Source organism: Panthera tigris, chromosome E1, assembly GCF_018350195.1.
Source record: "Panthera tigris isolate Pti1 chromosome E1, P.tigris_Pti1_mat1.1, whole genome shotgun sequence".
NCBI lineage: Eukaryota > Metazoa > Chordata > Mammalia > Carnivora > Felidae > Panthera > Panthera tigris.
Genome location: NC_056673.1, coordinates 28,685,008 through 28,702,622, shown reverse-complemented (window position 1 = coordinate 28,702,622; position 17,615 = coordinate 28,685,008). Strand labels below are relative to the sequence as shown.

Below are 17,615 nucleotides of genomic sequence, written 5' to 3'. Positions count from 1 at the left end.
CATTGTGGTCGGAAAGGAATGTCAGAAATGAGCTGAGAGGCAAATAAAAAACTTCTAAGGCTGTAATTTCAATGGAAAAACAGCAGGTGGCCAGTGCGGAGGGGTGCCTTTGGGTTTGAGAGACCTCTTTCATCCCTCAGATAGAGGGAAGGGCAAGCTGGGGGAGGGGAAGGAGAGAGAAGGCTGGGAGGCTCTCCTGGCCCCTAGACCCCAAAACTAAAACCGCACACCCATCAGACCCGCAGGTTTACCCAGGGAACATCACACTCGAGGAAGATTTCAGACATAAACCTCCCAGGGAGGAATTTTGGTAAACACTGGACACTGAGGCCCAGATGGATCCAGGCCCTGTCCAGGGACACACAGATGGGGCCAGTGAAATCTGGGCCTAGGGGTCCTGACTTTCCGGGCACTTACCCCTCGGATCACCCTGCCTCTCTGTGTCTGAGCAAGGCAAGCTCCCAAACCCTGCCGCCCTGGCTGCAGTCCCTCAGGGACCTCCTGCTATTCCTCCCCCAAACCCCTTCCTGGCAGCCAGACGGAGATTGTTAAAACACTAACCTGATCCTGTCACTCTCCAGCTTAAACCTGCTGGCTGCAGGATAAGGCCAAAGCTCCTCAGAGGACCCAGAGGCTCCCCATGACCTCCAGCCTTCAAGGCCATTCCACATTTCCCGGAGTTCCCCGGACTCCTGAAGCTCCTGGATGGTTCCCCCTTTCCTGCCTCCTGGCTTTTGCACATGCTGCTTCCATTGCCTGAAATACCCTCCTGTCCTCTACCTCTCCAGGACACAGCTCAGACATGAGTTCCTCTAGGCAGGCTTTCTTGCCCCAGCCCTGTACCTCCCCCAGACTCCGATCTCCTTGGGGGTCAAGGCAATGCTACATTCATCTCAGCGTCACACACATGGTTCAGCACCTGCATGTTGCAGGTGACTCAATAAATGCTGGAAATGAATGTTCTACGCCTGGAGATGGCCTAGGGGCATATCTGGGCTATCCTGGGACAAAGGGGCACACGCTCAGAGCCTGGCCCCGCTTCTTCTGAACACTGGCCCCTGAGAGAAGCCTCACCACTGGTCTCAGTGTTCCACATTAGAGCTCAGAGGCCAGTGGTACAGCCAGGGATGGGAGGGAGCAGGAAACCACAGATAGTAGGTCTGATTCACGCCTGGGACTGCTAAGTGCTCCACGCACGGTATCTCTTTTAGTCCTTACAGCAGTGCCGAGGCCGGGATTAGTAGTCCCACTTCACATGTGAGGGGAGCAAAGCTCAGAGAGGTTAGGTAGTGAGCCAAAGCCCACACAGCAGAAGCACCTAAAGTATCAGAAGTTGGGCAGCTGAAAGACAGGGGTGGGAAAGCACTTTCCTTTTTTCTGACTGCACGACTCAAGTTCTCTTCCCTGTATCCTTCCCAGGCCTAGCGAAGCCTTCATTTCCAGGTCTCAGGGCTCTGGAGCCTTGGTCTAGTGCTGAGGTCATCCTGCCCCCAACAGTGGCTTCAATCACTGAGCTGCACCGCCCCTGCCCGCAGCCCTACTGCACCCACAGCAGCTGAACACCCGGCCAAAGGAGAGGAAGAAGGATGTGGCCGGGGTCCCCCTGGGTTCACGCTGGGATCCCATCTCTTACGGCCTCAGTTTTCGCTTCTGAAAAACAGGCAGAACCACTTTGCCTGACAGAAACTGCACCTTTTGCGAAAGCATCTCGGCATATTTTTTAAAAAGAAAGAAAAGTCGAAGGAAAACTATTTAGCCCTGGGTTCCATGACCTGTGCCAGGCTGCCAGTCCTGCCGAGGCCTCACCCAGACCAACCCACTTACTCCCTGCCTCTCCCCCGCCCCACACTGCAGCCTCCTGGTACCCCCTGCAATCAAGGAAGGACCCAGCTCTGCTCCTGCCCCTGACTCAAAACATTGTCCCCTCTGCCCTGTAAACTTCTAGGCCTCCATCAGCTCCTCTGAGCTGCAACCGCAGAGAATGTTCTCATAAAGGGAGGCAACAGACAGCAGCAAGGACATTGGTTGTGGACTCAGAACCAAATCAAAGCTCAGCTCTGTAGTCTTGAGCAAGTTACGAAACCTCTCTTAGGCTTCGCTTCCTCCCCTGTGAAATGAGGATGACAGTGCCTGCCTCCTAAGCGGCGAACGTACAAAGAAAGCCTCACCGGTTTCCAGCACTTAGTAAACGGTAGCTGCTGTTACTCTCCACGCGGGTGTGACAGAGTTCACTACTGCCATCTGAGGCTCCCAAGATCCCCAGAAGAAACGATCCACTGGAAAAGTCCCCTGTCCCATCATGTGTCCCCACTCCTCAGCACCCCCGCCCTGAGCCATTCTAAGGAAATGAAACTCCCGGACACAGAGGCACCTGGACTCCACCCAGCAGCCCCCCTACAGACACGAGGCACAGAAAAACAAGCCCCCGAGAGACCGCGGGACCCCGCTGGCAACGAGCTTCCGGTTAAACTTCGAAATTACAGAGTCCCTCACCTGCCAGAAGTCTCCAAGGACCCAGCAGTCCATTCCTCGGTCTCCAATTACCAGACTATCCCAGAAAAAGACTTAACTTGCTCCCATTGCCTGAAAATACCCACGACATGCCTAGGCCAGGGATAGCCAATAGATCTCCATTCCATCAGTCACTGAGGACTCTGGGAGTGCTGTGTTGGAGAGGATTCTGAAGCTCTGTCTCAACGGAGCAGGAAAGAGCACAGTGATCAATTAGTAATGTTTGCCGACGGCTCAGGAGGGGAAGCGTCAGTACATGTTTCTCCCACGTGCATCAGCCTTGACTGTGAGATCCCAGAGAGCAGGGCTGAGCCTTATTTAACATCGTGTCCCCAGTCACCTTCAGCACAGCACTTGGCCTAGAGGATGAATTTAGTGAATATTTGCTCTTTCGATCCTTACGGCATGAAAGTTCTCCTTGGTATCTAGCTAAAATGTCTCTTGCTGCTGTAGAAGCCTGTTCTTGGTGGAATGATATACTGAGGGGTCCAGCCAAGTTTCCCACTGTGTTTGTTTCTCAAGCCCAACCCCTGATCCCTTGCCCCACCGCCCTGAGCCCGGAGAGGAGATGGATTCTCACCGGGGAGGTGGGGTGGGGGGAGCCAGCGGGTAAGGCCTGTCGAACATGTGCATGTGGTAGGCTGGCGGGGAGTATACAGGCGGGGGTTCTTCATCGGAGCTATCAGGTTCCAAAGTCCTCTCCAAGATCTATATCAGACACAATAAAAAAAAAAAATGTTAACAATCCTTCCCTGAATTTACATAACATTCAGACAAAATCACAAGTGTGGGCAAGGATGCATAGTAAGGGAACGCTGTGCTGCTGGTGGGGGTGTAAAGGGACACGGCCGCCACTCTGCTAAACTGTTTGGGCTTCTGTAAAGCTAAATGCATGGCCGCCTCTGACCCTACAGTTCCAACATACTCAATGGGCATGAAAGCACACGTCCCCGAAAGAATGTTCAGAGCATTACCCACCCAAGCAAGCTTTAAAAACAGGCGAAACAAATCACAGTGCTAGAAGTCAGAGCAATATGACCTCTGCAGGGGGTGGAGAAGGCTGCGAAGACACCCGGATTCCGGGCTCTGCTGATGTTTCTTGACCTGAGTGCTGGGGAAACTTCATCAAGCCACACGGCCACACGTACCCTTCGGTATGTGTGTTCCTTCTGATAAGTAACTTTAACGTCATTCATGCTCTCAGACTGCCTCTACCTCAATTAGCTCACCTTAACCTCAAACGACTTGGCAAGGTACGATAAGGATTGTTACTCCCATTTTACAGATAAGGAACTTGAGACCCAGGTTGACTAAGTGACATGGCAAAGCCATGTGTTCTTTTCAGAACTGAGTTTTCAACTTGGACATGGCGTCCACAGCAAAGACCTGTCTGTCAGGCACAACACCTACACACCCTGGTTGGATTCTCGGGGGGGACAGTGGCAAGGGGAGAGACCCAGGTCTCAGGGAGACCTGAGAGACCCAGAATGTCTCTCCCCCCTGGACGCCTCTCTTCATCCAGAAGCCAGAAAGAAGGGCAGGGAAAAGCCAAGGGCTGGGCCAGACCCAGGGCTCCTGCGCCATGGACTGACCTAGATCCTTCCCCAGAGATCCACAGGGGAGTCCGGGGCAGGAGGTGACCATCAACCAGGAGATCCCAGGTCAAACCAACCCCAGCTGACCTACACCTTAGCTTCCCGTCCTCTGCTCCCCACTTCTGTTCCCATCTCCTCCAAGACCAAGGAACATGGGAAGGGCTCAGAGGCTGTCAATGGGCCTGAGGCCCCAGGCCCTGCCTTTTAGCCCCGAGTGAGTTTGCAGAAGCCACGCTAACCTGTTTCTGCGAGCCGAGGCGGGGCCAGGCTGCACTACCCCCTCTCTGCCCTGAGCCCACCCATGCCCAGGCGCCCAGGGTCTTGCAGGGACACCCTGGCAGGTGAGTGAGCACACACACGAGTGCATACACACTCACACACGCACTGCCACACTTCGTGCATGCACAGCCAGCCTGACCCAAGGAGGCCTCCCGCCCTGGAATGCACTAACGTTCTTTCCTTTGAGGCGGAAAGTATTTAAACAGATGCTTTTGTAGAAAAAGAAGAATGTAGCTGCTTTGTGGGCCGCTGCTCTGCTTACCCCAAATTTCCACAAGAAGCAAAAAGAGAGAGAGAGAACACTGCAAGCTCCAGTCCAGTTCACTGGGGAGCCCCTGGTGCCTGGCACAGGACAGGGGCTCAGCAACTACCAGGTGCCCCCAGAGAACGTGTTGCTCCTGACCCCCAGCCCGTTCTTCAGACCCTGCTGCTCTGAGGGCCAGGGTTCCAGACCGGGGCCTTGAGGCCAGCTTCTCCCTCAGTGGCTGGCCGACCTGGCCCACTGAGGCTGGTGTGAAGGAGATGGGGGAGGAGGGGAGAGCTGGGAAGGAAGTCTTCCCAGAAGGAAGCTGTTTGGGGTTTCCTAAACTGTGGCCTGCAGTGGCCGGCCTCCAGACTCAGGGAGAGCAGGCCTTGGGGGCTGCACCAGGAGGCCCCCTCCCCTGCTAGCCGCTCCGTTCCTCAGCACAGCCTCCTGGGGCCGCAAGAACCAGACGTTCATCAGAGGCTCCTGGAGCAGAATGAGGAAACGCCAAGGAGGCAGGCAGTGGGCCAGGCACGCTCCAGAAAGGCTGATCCCGAGTCTCCAGGGAGAGTAACCCCAGCCATGTTTCTGGCCTCCCTCTGCCGCTCTCCCTGCAACCCCACCAGCCACAATGAGGTTGTTCTTCTGGCTCTAAAGGTGCTGAAGTTTTCGGCTCTGTGGCCTCTTGGCTTGACTCCGTGTGGGTGACAGATGCTTGCCAGGTGCTCTCGGGGCTGAGGGCTGGGCCATTTGTCTGACAGGAGATATGTTTCTGTAGCAAGGATCCCCCTCGGGCAGCCCACCATCCACCAGTCAGCCATTATTGTCATTCCAGCTGCTGCTCATAAATTTTCTGAAGCACTTTCCGCTGGCTCAGGAACTGCCTGCCGACGGGCCAGGCAGAGGTCCAAAGGTGGGGGCTTGGGGACACAGCCAAGGCGGGGTGCTGAGAAGGGGCTCAATTTGGAAAGCAAGGGTCTCAGAAAAACAGAAGCTCGCACAGTACAGGCCTAACTAGGGGATGGTGAAGCCCCACAAAGGTTCACAGCCCTGTGGGTGCCATGGACAAAGGAGGAAAGATTATTCTCCCCTACCTGCCAGACTGCAGGATAAATGAGACTGTGGAAGGGGTCAAAGTATGCAAAATACTTTCCTTCCTGCTCACACTTAAAGGATGTATTTGCAAACACACACCCACACCTACACACATACGCACACACGCACACCCCTCCTTTCTACAAAGACCATCTGGGTTTTCTAAGACTCCTTCCACTGGCTAATCCAGGCAGGTCAAAGAGTGGTCTCCTCACGAAAGAGACTAAAGAAAGCTGTGCAAAGACAGCAGCAACATTTATTCACTCAACAAACATTCCTTGGGTGCCTGCTTTGTGCCAGGATCGTGCTGGGTGTTGCAGGTGACACGGGCGTGAGTCAGATGCCACTGCCCACAGAGCTTCTCCCCTGCCTGGAGACAGAAATCCCAGGCAGCACCCACTAAGGGAGGGCAGGTGGGCATCTCCCTGCAGGGCTGTGTTGATGGAAAGTGGGTGCCTGCAGGGCTGTGTTGACATTGAGATGGAGTCTGAGGCCAGAGCCGGGTCTAGGTTTTCTCTGTGAAAGAGGGTAATAATAATGCCACCTCACAAAGCGTATGAGGGCTGGAAGGACCGATACATCTAAAACATGTAGGGTGGTGCCTGGCACAGGCTGGGACTCCATGAAGAGCGGAGTTAAATCCCACCTGCTCAGTCTTGCCCATGGCCACACGTCCCAGATGTCCCTGCAGGTGGTGACCTGTGTGCCCCTTCTGCACCCAGCACTGCAGGTCCTGCGGAGACTGAGGGGCCAAACATTTACTGGACTCTTGGATGCGGCCGGCTGGGCCCTGATGCAGCAGGGTGGCCCTTTCTCCCCCAGTGACCTCCCTGAGGAAGGAGGGAACCGCTCGGGCACTGCTTGCTCCCGCCTCCGGCACGGCTTGGCCAGAGGAAGTTAGTAAGTCTGAGGTCACTCCTCTTCCACGGCTCCCTGTGCTCTAAGGATACAGCCATGCTCACTCTCAACCACCAGGCCTCCTCAAGCTGCCAGTCTCTGCTCATTCCAGGGTCCTGACAGATGGTCCCATGGCCAGCTCCCTAGTGACTCGTGCTCTGTTTCACCTCTTAACCTTTGCACGAGTGGTTCCCTCTGCCTGCACATCCTTTCCCTTGCTCCGTACTCTTTCTTCGGGCCTCAGCTTAGCCCTCCCTTCTCTGGGAAGCCACCCTGGAAGCCTCTCCTGCTTCCATTTCTCCCATCATAGCATTTACCACTGGAAGCTGTCATTGCCTGATTCTTGTGAGCTCTGTGCAGGCCGAAACTTGGTCTGACGTGGCCAAGGTGGACACCCCAGAGGTTCAAAAGGAGCCTTTCTAGAAAAATACAGGCTAGAGGGCCCCAGCCTGGAATTGCGTTTCAGTATGTTGGGGTAGGGCCCAAGTGTCTGCATTTTTAACAAGCTCCTCGATTCTGATGACCCCTGAGTTGGCTCCAGTACAGTGCGTGGCACACCACTGAGTAGGTGTTCAATGTTTGTTGAATGACTGCATGATTTCTGCCCATAAAAGGCCACTGGCTGACTTGGGTATGGTATTCCTAGGAGAAACCCGCTACCCGCGAGTTAGAACTCATCCAGGGGAAACAACCCAAGTCCTCTGTGAGGTTCAAACAGCGCTGGAGCTCCAGGCGAATGATCGGGGCCGCGCCCCTACCTCCGGGGGGATGCTGTCCTCCGAGTCGGAGCTGTCCTCGTAGACGCTGCCGCCACCGCCCTCCAGGTTCATCTGCAGCAGCTGGTCGATGGTGGCGTCCACGGCGCCGCTGTTGGCGCGCAGCACGCACTCGATGATGTCGTAATCCATGTTGGGAAACATGGTCTTGAAGTCGTCCATGGCCTGGTTGAACTCGAGGCGGCGCACCTGGCGGGCGGGCCGGCTGTTGTTGAGCTCCTGCGAGGCGGGCGCGCCGCCCCCGGCCCCGCGCGCCCCGGCGGAGCCGCCGCCCCCGCCGCCGCTGCTGCTCCGGCGGAACAGGCTGGTCATTTTGCCGAGCCGCTGGGGGAAAATGTTGGCGGCCGGCGCCGAGCTCCTGCCCCCGGGTCCCTGCGCCGTGGCCGCTCGCTCGGCGGGCTCGGGAGGCTCCTTCCCGTGGCTCCCGCTCCCCTAGGCGGCCGGGGCGCGCGGGGTCCCCGGGTCAGGAGGCTAGGGCGCGGGGCCACCGGCGGCCCTCGGGGAGCGGCCCTCGCGGGGCGGCGGCATCCGGGCTGGGCGGCTGGTCATCCACACCCCCGGGGCATCCTGGAGCCGGCTCCACCGACGGTCCCACCTGAAACCGAGGGAGGAGGAGTCAGGAGCTGAATGGCAAGGGAACGGGGTGGGGGTGGGGGGGTGGGGGGGGGCGGTGTGCTCCTGCCTCGCCCGCGGGAGAACCACTTCTTTGTGCTTTCTCTCCAGCTGCAATAATTAAACAGCCACAGTTCTGTACTGACGCAGGATTGCCACCTGTTAGCCACGGCTTACTCTGGGCCGGGCACCATGGGTTCTGCGTGGGTCGACGCAGGACACCACTGTGAGGTAGGCCCTAGCATCCCCATTTCGCAGGTAGGAAAACTGAGGCATAGATGCTGAGGAAGTGGAGTTAGGATTTGAACCCAGGACTGTGGCTGCTGGTTTCAATCACTGCTGCTACTGCCAAGGAGCCCTGAGGACCTGAGGGCAGGAGGGGCCTGTACAGGTCCCATCCTGACCCTCAGGTCTCCGACCCACCCAGTCTCTGCTTCTCACATCAGGGTCCCAACTTGATCCCAACACCATGGCCTCCAATTTGTGGAGAGTGCCATCATATCTGCGACAGAAAACTGTCCTGCCCACTCACCACCAAGCATGTAAATCACTGCGAAGGTCACAGTTTTGTTAGTGCAGTCAACTGAGAGGTGAGTACATCTAAAAACATCAAATTCTGAACTTCTCATGCTTACCCCAAGATTCACAGTAATTTTGTTAGTTGTAGAAAAGTGGCAGCTTTATTTCAAGGGACCGTTCCATCAAAGGGTATTTCCTAAGTTTGATGAAACAGGTGCAAACCTGTTTTCCCTTTTCTAGGACTTGGGATCATAATCGTTAACAGCTGACACTGAAACGTGCGTGTGAGCAAATCGACATGATGATCTTCCTTGCCATGATTCCAACAGTCAAACAGCTGATGGTATAGGAAAGACAAGAGCAGAGGAGCGTGGAAAGTGCAACAGATGGGCTCTCACTCCCTCTGGGGTCAGAAGAGCCAGCACTACTACGGATTCCCTCTCTCCCCTTAGGACAGTCTCCACACAGGTCAAATGAGGCTGCATATTGTTCCCCAGTGCCACCATGCTGAGATTCTAACCTACTAGAAAGATCTGCATCCTGAGAGGCATGTGGAAATTGTCCAGGGCTCCTGTTCTGGGGCCTGTCGGGTGGGCGTCTGCCCAGTCCAGAGAAGTGAGCTGTATTCAAGAACGGAAAACTAGAAGCACTTTGGCCCCATGCAACCTCTGGACACAGATGTTACAGAACTATAATCCCTCCCAGCTTCCGGAACACACCTGTGAACACTCTGGTGTATCTACATCTAGATACTTCCTTTATGCATCTACTCCCATATGTATGAATTTTTTTTCCTGAAATGTGATCAAACCATAAATTCTCTGCAACTTGTTTTTTCCGCTTAGTAATGTATTGTAGTCATCTTCTCATGTCAGAACATAGAGATCTACTGCATCATTTTTAATGCCTGAGTAGTATTCTGTTGACTGGGTAAAGCACGATTTACCATCCAACTTGTTACACGCCCTCTCTTCCCAAATGAGCAACTCACGTTCCAGAGAGGCTAGAGCCATTTCACAAGGAGAAACGGAGGGGTGACCTCAAATGATCAGTCCAGGAACTGTTATGAACATGAGCACAGGAAGGTCGCCAAGTACAACATGGCCTCCCACAGCCGGCTTTAGACACCCCAACCCCCCACGTCCACACCTCCCACCAACCCCGCCACATCGGGAGGTGAGGATGCTGGTCTGACTTTGCCAGAACGCTTTCCAGGGCGAGGCACTACCCCGAGCTCTGGAAACCTGCGCTGAGGCCTCTAACAAGGACCTCAGGGACACGGGGCCCGGGAGGCCAGTGCCCAGGGCCGCCATCTGCTGTCCTGGTGTCATCACACATTCGAGTCAGTGCGTTGTGTGAACACCCTCTGGAGTAAAGCCACCTTCTCCCCTGCCCTGCAAGTAATTTACTAAGACAGAGACTTGGTTCTCACTTAGCCAAGGGGAGACCCTTAGAGATGGAAGCCAGGACCTGATCTACCCCTGGTGGAGGAGGAGGGAAAATGATGGGGTCCACATTTCCCCCTTAGCGGCCATCCGGACCGGCCCCTCGGGGTGTGACTGTCCGGGAAGTTCCCTCACCCCCACCGTTTACAGGAAGTGCAGTGGCTCAGACCCAGGCTGCAATCCCTGCTCTGCCACTCCCCAGCTGTGGGACCTCCCAGGAGTGTCCTCTCCTCTCGGTGCCCAATGACCTCACCCGTACTTATGGGGCTTCAGTGAGAATTAAACCAGAGAGCCAGCAGTCGGGACACTGGCCGAACTACTACCCAGGGTTGGGCGGGGGGCGGGGGGTGGGGCGTCCTTCAGCCCTTGGAAGGAGTACTGATCCGCGAAGCCCCGGGGGAAGCCTGGCTGGCCTGGGCAGCTGGAGACACCGCAGGTCAAGCAGCCTCCTCTTCCATTTACCCCAGGTGAAAAGCCTGGAAAAACAGCATTTTTCTGTGTGTGCCCCAATATGTGATGGATGACAACTCTGGGCCAGCCCCACAGCGTGCTCCACATTGCAGTTGAAGAGACTGACGCCCAAGACTTGTCAGAATTGCCCAAAGACATATGGCCGGCAGTGGCAAAGCCTAGACTCTTCCATCAAAGGTCATTCTGTGAGGAGAAAGTGGCTCAGAAACGCTAATGGGAAGCGTGAGGGAACAGAGGTCGTTGTTCAGAAACACCATTTCCACAGGACTCTGCCGGAATGCACAGATCCAAAAGCCAAGTTGCCTATAATCGGCACCAGGTGGGGCCGTGCATGCCCCTCCCCCCTTCTGACAGGACCATCCCTTGCTAAGCTCAAGTGCAAACCGTGAGGCCAGGGCTGAGGTGGGCTAGCACCACTGGGAGCAGGGAGAAGGACTGTCCTAGGGGTCAGGGTCATCTGTGCCAGGCTGCCTTTTGCAATGAGCATAGCTCAAATGAAAAGCAATTTAAAACACATGGAAGAGGGGCACCCGGGTGGCTCAGTCGTTTGAGTGTCCCGCTCCATTTGGCTCGGGTCATGATCTCACAGTTGTCAGGACTGAGTCCTGCATTGGGCTCTGCACTGACAGCTGGAGCCTGCTTAGGATTCTCTCTCTTCCTCTCTCTCTCTCTGCCCCTCCCCAACTCACTCTCTCAAAATCAAACTTTTTAAAAATTTTTTTAAAAACCACATGAAAGAATTAAGGCAGGTGACTTAGGTTTACAGCCCTGTGCCAGACACTTCCACATTTAATCTTTATTACAACTCCAGAGATAGACACTCTTGTCTCCATTTCGTAGCTGTGGAAACCAGTTCAGAGAAGTTAGGTAACTTGCACAAAGTCACGCAGCCAGTACGTAGAGAGGCCAGATTTAGGAACCCACCTCCTAAGAGCCCAAAATGCCAAGTCAGGCTTGAAGGGCTAGGAGCTAAGGAGGCTCAGAAATGCAACCGTGTGTGGCCCAGGCTCAGGAGACAGGGCCCGGCCTGGCTGACATTCCAGCAGAGGAAATGTGACCTAGACAGCACTGGGGGAGGGAAGGGGAAAGGGTGTCTGTTGGCTCAGCCCCAGAGCTGGCTCTGTGACCTTGGGGAAACCACTTGACCTCTCTGAACCCCAGCTGCGGGGCTCTGGCAGGGCAACAGAGGGAGATAACCCCTGACCCACTTCTGAAAAAGGAAGTGAATGAAACCCGTTGAGCCTGTTGGAGGTCTTGGTCTTGGAGGCCAACTCTAAGGCTCTCCTGAACTCTGGGCTGTGTGTGACCTAGGCACTGGGAAGCAGAAATCCCACACCTGTCCTCCCCCAGGTCCCAGGGAGCCAGGCCTTCCACTTCCCCATAAAGGAATCTGGGACTGGGGGGAGGGGGGCAGCAGCCTGCCAATCCTCACTCCAAGCGTGAGGAGACAGCCAAGGCCTGAGTCACTCCTGGCCTGGCGCAGGGGAGGTGGGCAGGCTGCCGGCAAGCTCGCCGCCTGACCTTGCCCAAGGTCATCCCAGCCCATCTCCCGCAGCACCAGATAGGGTCCACCTGGGAGACTTGAGCGCCTAGGAGCCAGAGTCCTGGGCTTCCATTCTCACTGGGCCTAGTAAGGCCGTGTGACTTGGAGAAATCATTTCACTTCTCTGAACCTCAGCTTCCTCATTTGTAAAACTTGGGAGAATATGCCCTGGAGGGGGTGCTCTGATGGAACTTACACGGGTGCCTGGAGCCAGGAAGCATCCAAGAAGACAGGTTGGTGTGGCCTCAGGCACAGGTCTTGGCCCTTTGCCTTGGCTACACTTGTGGCTTGAACAATGTAATCCAGTCCCATGACTTTAAATACATACCATCTACTGCTGAATACCGGCTCCCAAATTTCTCTTGCCCTGAGGCCTCCTGGGAATATGCCCTTCAACTCTACACTTGCACATCTGACCTGCTGCCTCCACTTGGATGTCCAATAGCAGCTCCGACAGAATGGGTCATCTGAGTTCGACTCCCTGGTTCCTTCCAAGCCCAGCCTGCTCCCCCCACCTTCCCCGTCTCTGTTAACCGCAACTCCACAGGGCTCAGGCCAAAAGCTTGAGCGTCTCCTTGAGTGCTCGAATTCTTACATCCCACACTCAGTCCCAGCAAATCCAATCTTCCCTAGCTTCAAAACCCGGCATCTGGCCACGCCCCACCACCTCCACTGCTACCACCCCTGCCTGCCTCTGTGTCCCCCATTGCCTTTCCGCAGACAACTCACCACGGTGGTCATGCCATTCCTCTGCTCCACCCCCCACAATGGCTCCTCATGTCCTCAGAACACAACCTAGAGCCTTACCGTGGTCCACCAGGCCCCACACTGTCCTGCCTGTGCCACCTGCCTTCACTGTCAAACCTCACTCTGTCCCCTCCCCTCACTCGCTCTGGGCATCCTGGATCCTGGCTCATCACCCTGCAAGCCACACGCACTCCCATGCTGAACTTACTCTTTCTACTACCTGCCATGTTCTTTGCCCAAATATCGATGTGCGCCCTCCCTCCCCTCCCTCTGGCCCCTACTCAAGCACAACCTTACCAGAGAGGCATCACCACCCCCCTCTGCCACGTTCCCTCCCCTTTTGCCCTACTTTCGTTTCCTCATGGAACAGGCCACCTGAGAGATTATTTCTCTGCTTGTCGCTGACCACCTCTGCCACTCAAATGCAAGGTCCGTGAGGGCGAGGTCTCCGTTTTATTCACTGTGCTGAGTAAAGTGCCTAAAATAGTGCCTGGCACTAACAACAGAGGTTTGTTAGGTGGATAAAGAAGGGAAGGAAAGACGCAGGAGCACAATTAACTGTGGGTTGTCTTCCCTTCCCCTCCTCCCTCTGGCTCATAGCAAGATGGGGGTTAGCGGGAGGACTTTTTAGTTTCCAAAGCCCTTTCTCCTCTATGTTCTCATTTAGTCCTCACACAAAAAAGCTATAATTTCTATAGGGGCTTGCATTATTATCCCATTTCACAGACGAAACAGCTGAGGCCAAGGCAATCAGTGACATGGTTGAGGTCCCGTGAGCCTTCTGCTGCCTGGCCTGAGGGCCTCATCCCTTAAAAGGCACACAAGGCTAATGGCAGGATGGTCCCCTTTCCAAGCCAGCGTCAGTTCCAGGGGACAGGAGATCAACCCCCTCCAAGATCTGACTTGACATTCTACTGCACCCCGGGAGAACCCAACCCTGAAAGCAGGGATAGAACAGGAGGCCCTAGGAAGAGATGTGGGGCTGGGAAGCCAGAGGTCCCAATTGCCCGACCCTTTCTCTTCTAGAAGGAGGAGGGACTGCCTGAGGCCAGCTCTGTCTCTGCACACCCCTGGCTCCCTCCGCTGAAAATCCCTGAGGGACAAGGGACAGACCAGGTCTTGTGACCCATCTGTAATTGCTGTGATCCCGCCCCGTAGAGGGGACTCAGAGGCCCAGCCCTGTGGCACTGCCATGCCAGGCCACTAGGTGGAGTTCTAGGGCTCAGGCCCCGGGGCTCCCAGGGAAAGGGCAAACGGAGCAGCTTCTCTCCTAGAACCCAAGAATCTGTCCCACCCCCACCTCCGACTCAAAAGGAGAGGAACCCAACCAGCCCAAGGGTCTCAGAATCCAAGACTGGAAGTTTCAAAATGACTTATTCTCCAAGTGGGAAATGCAAGGCACACAGGCCACCGATTTCCAGCCTATGTCCTTGGCAGACATCACTAATCTATCCAGGTATTCTTGTCCTCTGGAGCCCACAGAGCCCCTACCAGGTGATTAGAATTGGCAAGCAAGATAGGCCCTGCTTGCCAGCCCTTTCATTCCCATATGAGAAGCCGAGGCCCGGGCTTACTTCGTCTTATCGGGAATCCAGGCTGCAAAAGCCAGCGGGGCCAGAATGAGGTCATATGACCCCTGGGACGCTTGTGTAACCATGGTTAAGTCCCGGGGAAACCTCAGGCGGGTAATGGCAGTGCTAATGGAGAGGCTGCTGGACTCAGGGCAGCTGCGTCCTTGTCCAACTGTCACCTCAGACGCCATGGGGGCAGGGCGCAGGCTAGTCTGCTAAGCATCTTGGCTCCTGAGCCGGAGAGGCCGCAGAAGCGGGGGGGGGGGGAGGAAGGAAGGTGGGGGCACAAGAGACAGAGAGAGGCTCTCGGGGGCTGCGTGTGGGTGCACAAGCGTATAAGCCTGTGTGGATGCGTGTGCGCACCCAGCGGGAGGAGGAGGGGCAGCCCTGACAGAGGCGCCTTGTCCTCCTGCCCCTGCACAGGCTTGTTTTCTTCCCAAGCTATTAATGTCGCTGCAGCTTCAAAAGCTGGGTGACCTTTAAATGCCGAGCCTCCTGCTCCTGCCCAAGGCGCGGAAAAGGCTTAATGGAAACTCAAACGGCCACAGCTGCTGGGGCTGTGACAAAGCCAGCCTCATTCTGAGGGACTGAGCTGCTGGGCGGCCACACCTGTGCCCACCTCTGGGTGGCACTAGGAGCAGAGAGGACCCTCAGGCATAGCCATGCCGGGGGGGGGGGGGGGGGGGGGGGGGGGGGGGGGGGGGGGGGCGGGGAGGGGCTAGACCTGAGAGCAGCAGGAGAAAAAGAAGGAGAGACAGACTCAGCTCTGCCATGCCCTGCTGTGTGACCTTGGGTTGCCCACTTACCTTCTCTGGCCATGCCCAATCATTTAGTCCAGTCTAAGGCTGGGGCAGAAAAAAAAAAAATCCCTTTCCCCAGAAAAAAATCTTTTAAAAGTCTGTAGAAGAAAAAAAGGAGAAGAATGACATTTTCTTTCCTAATTTTTCCCTCTCTTGCCTCAACTCCCATGGCCAGGTCTGTGGCCAACAGGAACTATACACAGTAAGGACTAGGGCAAGAGGTTTCCAACGAAGTTAAAAAGGTCCCTCTCCTATGGAAGCATCTGCCTTGGAGCCTCAGTCCTAAGGACACCATCGTTCATCTCTGTTCCTGAGGCCCAAATACAGGGCTTGGCTGTGTGAACGGCACCACCAGGAAACCACTTCTGCATTCCAGCTGAAAAGGCCCAACATGAAGCTCCTCAGGCACGAGGGACATGTCACTTGTTTGGCGCATCTTGGTAGGATAATGGTACATATGTTGCCTGCTTCTTTACAAGTCAGCCGTACTCCCTGTGCCTTATGCATGTTAGCTCTTCTCACCTGCTCTTTGTGCCCTACAAGGTGCCTATGTCACTGCGATTTCTACTTTACAGATTGAAAAATGAAGCACAGAAGAGTCGAGTAACTTGTTAAGGTCACACAGCCAAGCTGACATTTCAGCCCAGGAGGTCTGACTCCGGAGCCAGCACTGTAAATCCATCCAGCTCAACCACTCCTCTGTATTGCTAGAGCTGGGCACATGGCAAGAACTCGGCACCTGTGGACTGAATTGAGTCCTAACCAGGCAGAGTTGCCCTTCAAGAGGCTGGGGGTGGCTGGTGCCTGTGTTGGGGGAGCAAGAGAAGAGGAAGGGGAAGTTTGCAGGCAAAGCCTCATCCTGAAGGACAGACAGAACCGTGGCAGTTTCCTTACAAAACCCTTTTCCGCACCCCACCAAGGGTGTTGGCCGGACGACCAACTGTTTTCCACTTCTACCTGAGCTGCTTAAAACCGATTTCTACAACAATCCCTCTCCCCATCAACAAATTGTACCAGCTTAGCCAAGACACTCAGCCCAGGAGACTGGGAGGAGATCAAACCTCAGTGGACAGGGCGGGTGCTACTCCCCACTGTCCTACCCAGGGGCCGTAGGCCCGCCCCTCAGGGCTGGCACCAATGTATGTGTACCTGGGACCGAGTCCGTGGCCCAAACTGGGAGAAGGGAGCCACTGGCAGCTCAGGTGCAAGGTAGTAAAGCTGAGCTGGCTCCAGACATGAGCTCATGCTGGCCCAGATCCAGCGCCTTGGGAGAGACAGGCCAGCGGCCCCTCCCTGGGCCTCTCCTTCAGGCGGTCAGGCTGAAGGCCCCTCTGTAGGCAGGGCCTGTGTGGTCTGGGGCTGAGCTCTCAAGTCTAGACAGTCACAGATGTCTCTGGGCCCCTGGGGACAGGTAGTCAGTCAATGATGCCAGACAATTTAGTATCTGAGCATGCCCAGGGAATCCAGCTCAAGGAACCAAGATTAGGGAGGGGTGCTCAGGGTGGGCAGAGGAGGGTCCTGGGAACAGAATGCCAACTCCTGCCCCCATTCCCTCCGCCCACTAACATACACTGTGCACCCATTCACTGATCCATGAACCCCTCTTCTATGGAATGCATATAATATGTATAATGGAATACTATACAAGAGTAAACTAAAATGAGGCATCTCTTTGTGTCTCTCTGCTCAAGACCCATCGCTCAGGGGAGCAATACAAGGCCGAACACAGTGTGTACAGAACGTACTATAGTGCGTTATGGCACGTGTATGTCAGTGTGTATGGAGAAGACACTCGGAAAGGATTCGTAAGAAACTGATTCCATAGGTTTCCACTGGGAAGGATTAGGTCATAAGAGACAGACCAGGAAACTTGTCTCTGTAAATCTTTGTATATCTTTTAAGTTTTGATTCACATTCATTAATTTAAAAGTAAAATTAGCAGAGGCACCTGGGTGGCTCAGTCGGTTGAGCGTCTGAGTCTTGATTTCAGCTCAGGTCGTGATCACAAGGTTGTGGGATCGAGCCCCGCGTTGGGCTCCATGCAGAGTGTGGAGCCTGCTTGGGATTCTCTCTCTCTCTCTCTCTCTCTCTCTCTCTCTCTCTCTCTCTCTTTCTCCCCCACTCCCCTGCTTGTCTTTCTCTCTATCTAAAAAATAAAAACATAAAAATAAAATAATAACCTATAAAGAATAGCAAAATGACAGCATTACAGTGATTTTTTTTTAATTTTCCTTTTGCATATGTATATTATTTACAATGGACGTGAATTACTTTTTAATAATTATAGCAAATGTCTGAATGTTCACTGTGTGCCATCTACTTTCTAAGCACTTGGCATGCATTATCTCATCCAAGCCTCAAAGTAAAGCAATTATTATACCCACTTTACAGATAAGGAAACGAAGGCCCAGAGAGTTCAAATAACTTACGTGGGGTCACACAGTCAGTGATGGAGCCAAAATCCGAGTCCAAACTGTCTGGCCCCAGAGTCCCTGCTCTTCTTAACCTCC

At 54.8% G+C, this 17,615-nt stretch overlaps 1 protein-coding gene across 4 annotated transcripts in view; it reads right to left on the bottom strand.

The window, feature by feature from the left end:
• CUEDC1 (CUE domain containing 1) overlaps nucleotides 1-17,615 on the bottom strand; it is an 83,240-nt gene that overhangs the window by 11,924 nt on the left and 53,701 nt on the right. For all 4 annotated transcript variants that reach the window (XM_042966533.1, XM_042966530.1, XM_042966532.1 and 1 more), the window contains 2 exons: nucleotides 7,380-7,992; nucleotides 3,092-3,219 (listed from right to left, as the gene is read on the bottom strand). In XM_042966533.1, the coding sequence (XP_042822467.1) occupies nucleotides 3,092-3,219; nucleotides 7,380-7,709 (458 nt within the window). In that variant the 5' untranslated portion in view covers nucleotides 7,710-7,992. The remainder of the gene's footprint in view (nucleotides 1-3,091; nucleotides 3,220-7,379; nucleotides 7,993-17,615) is intronic.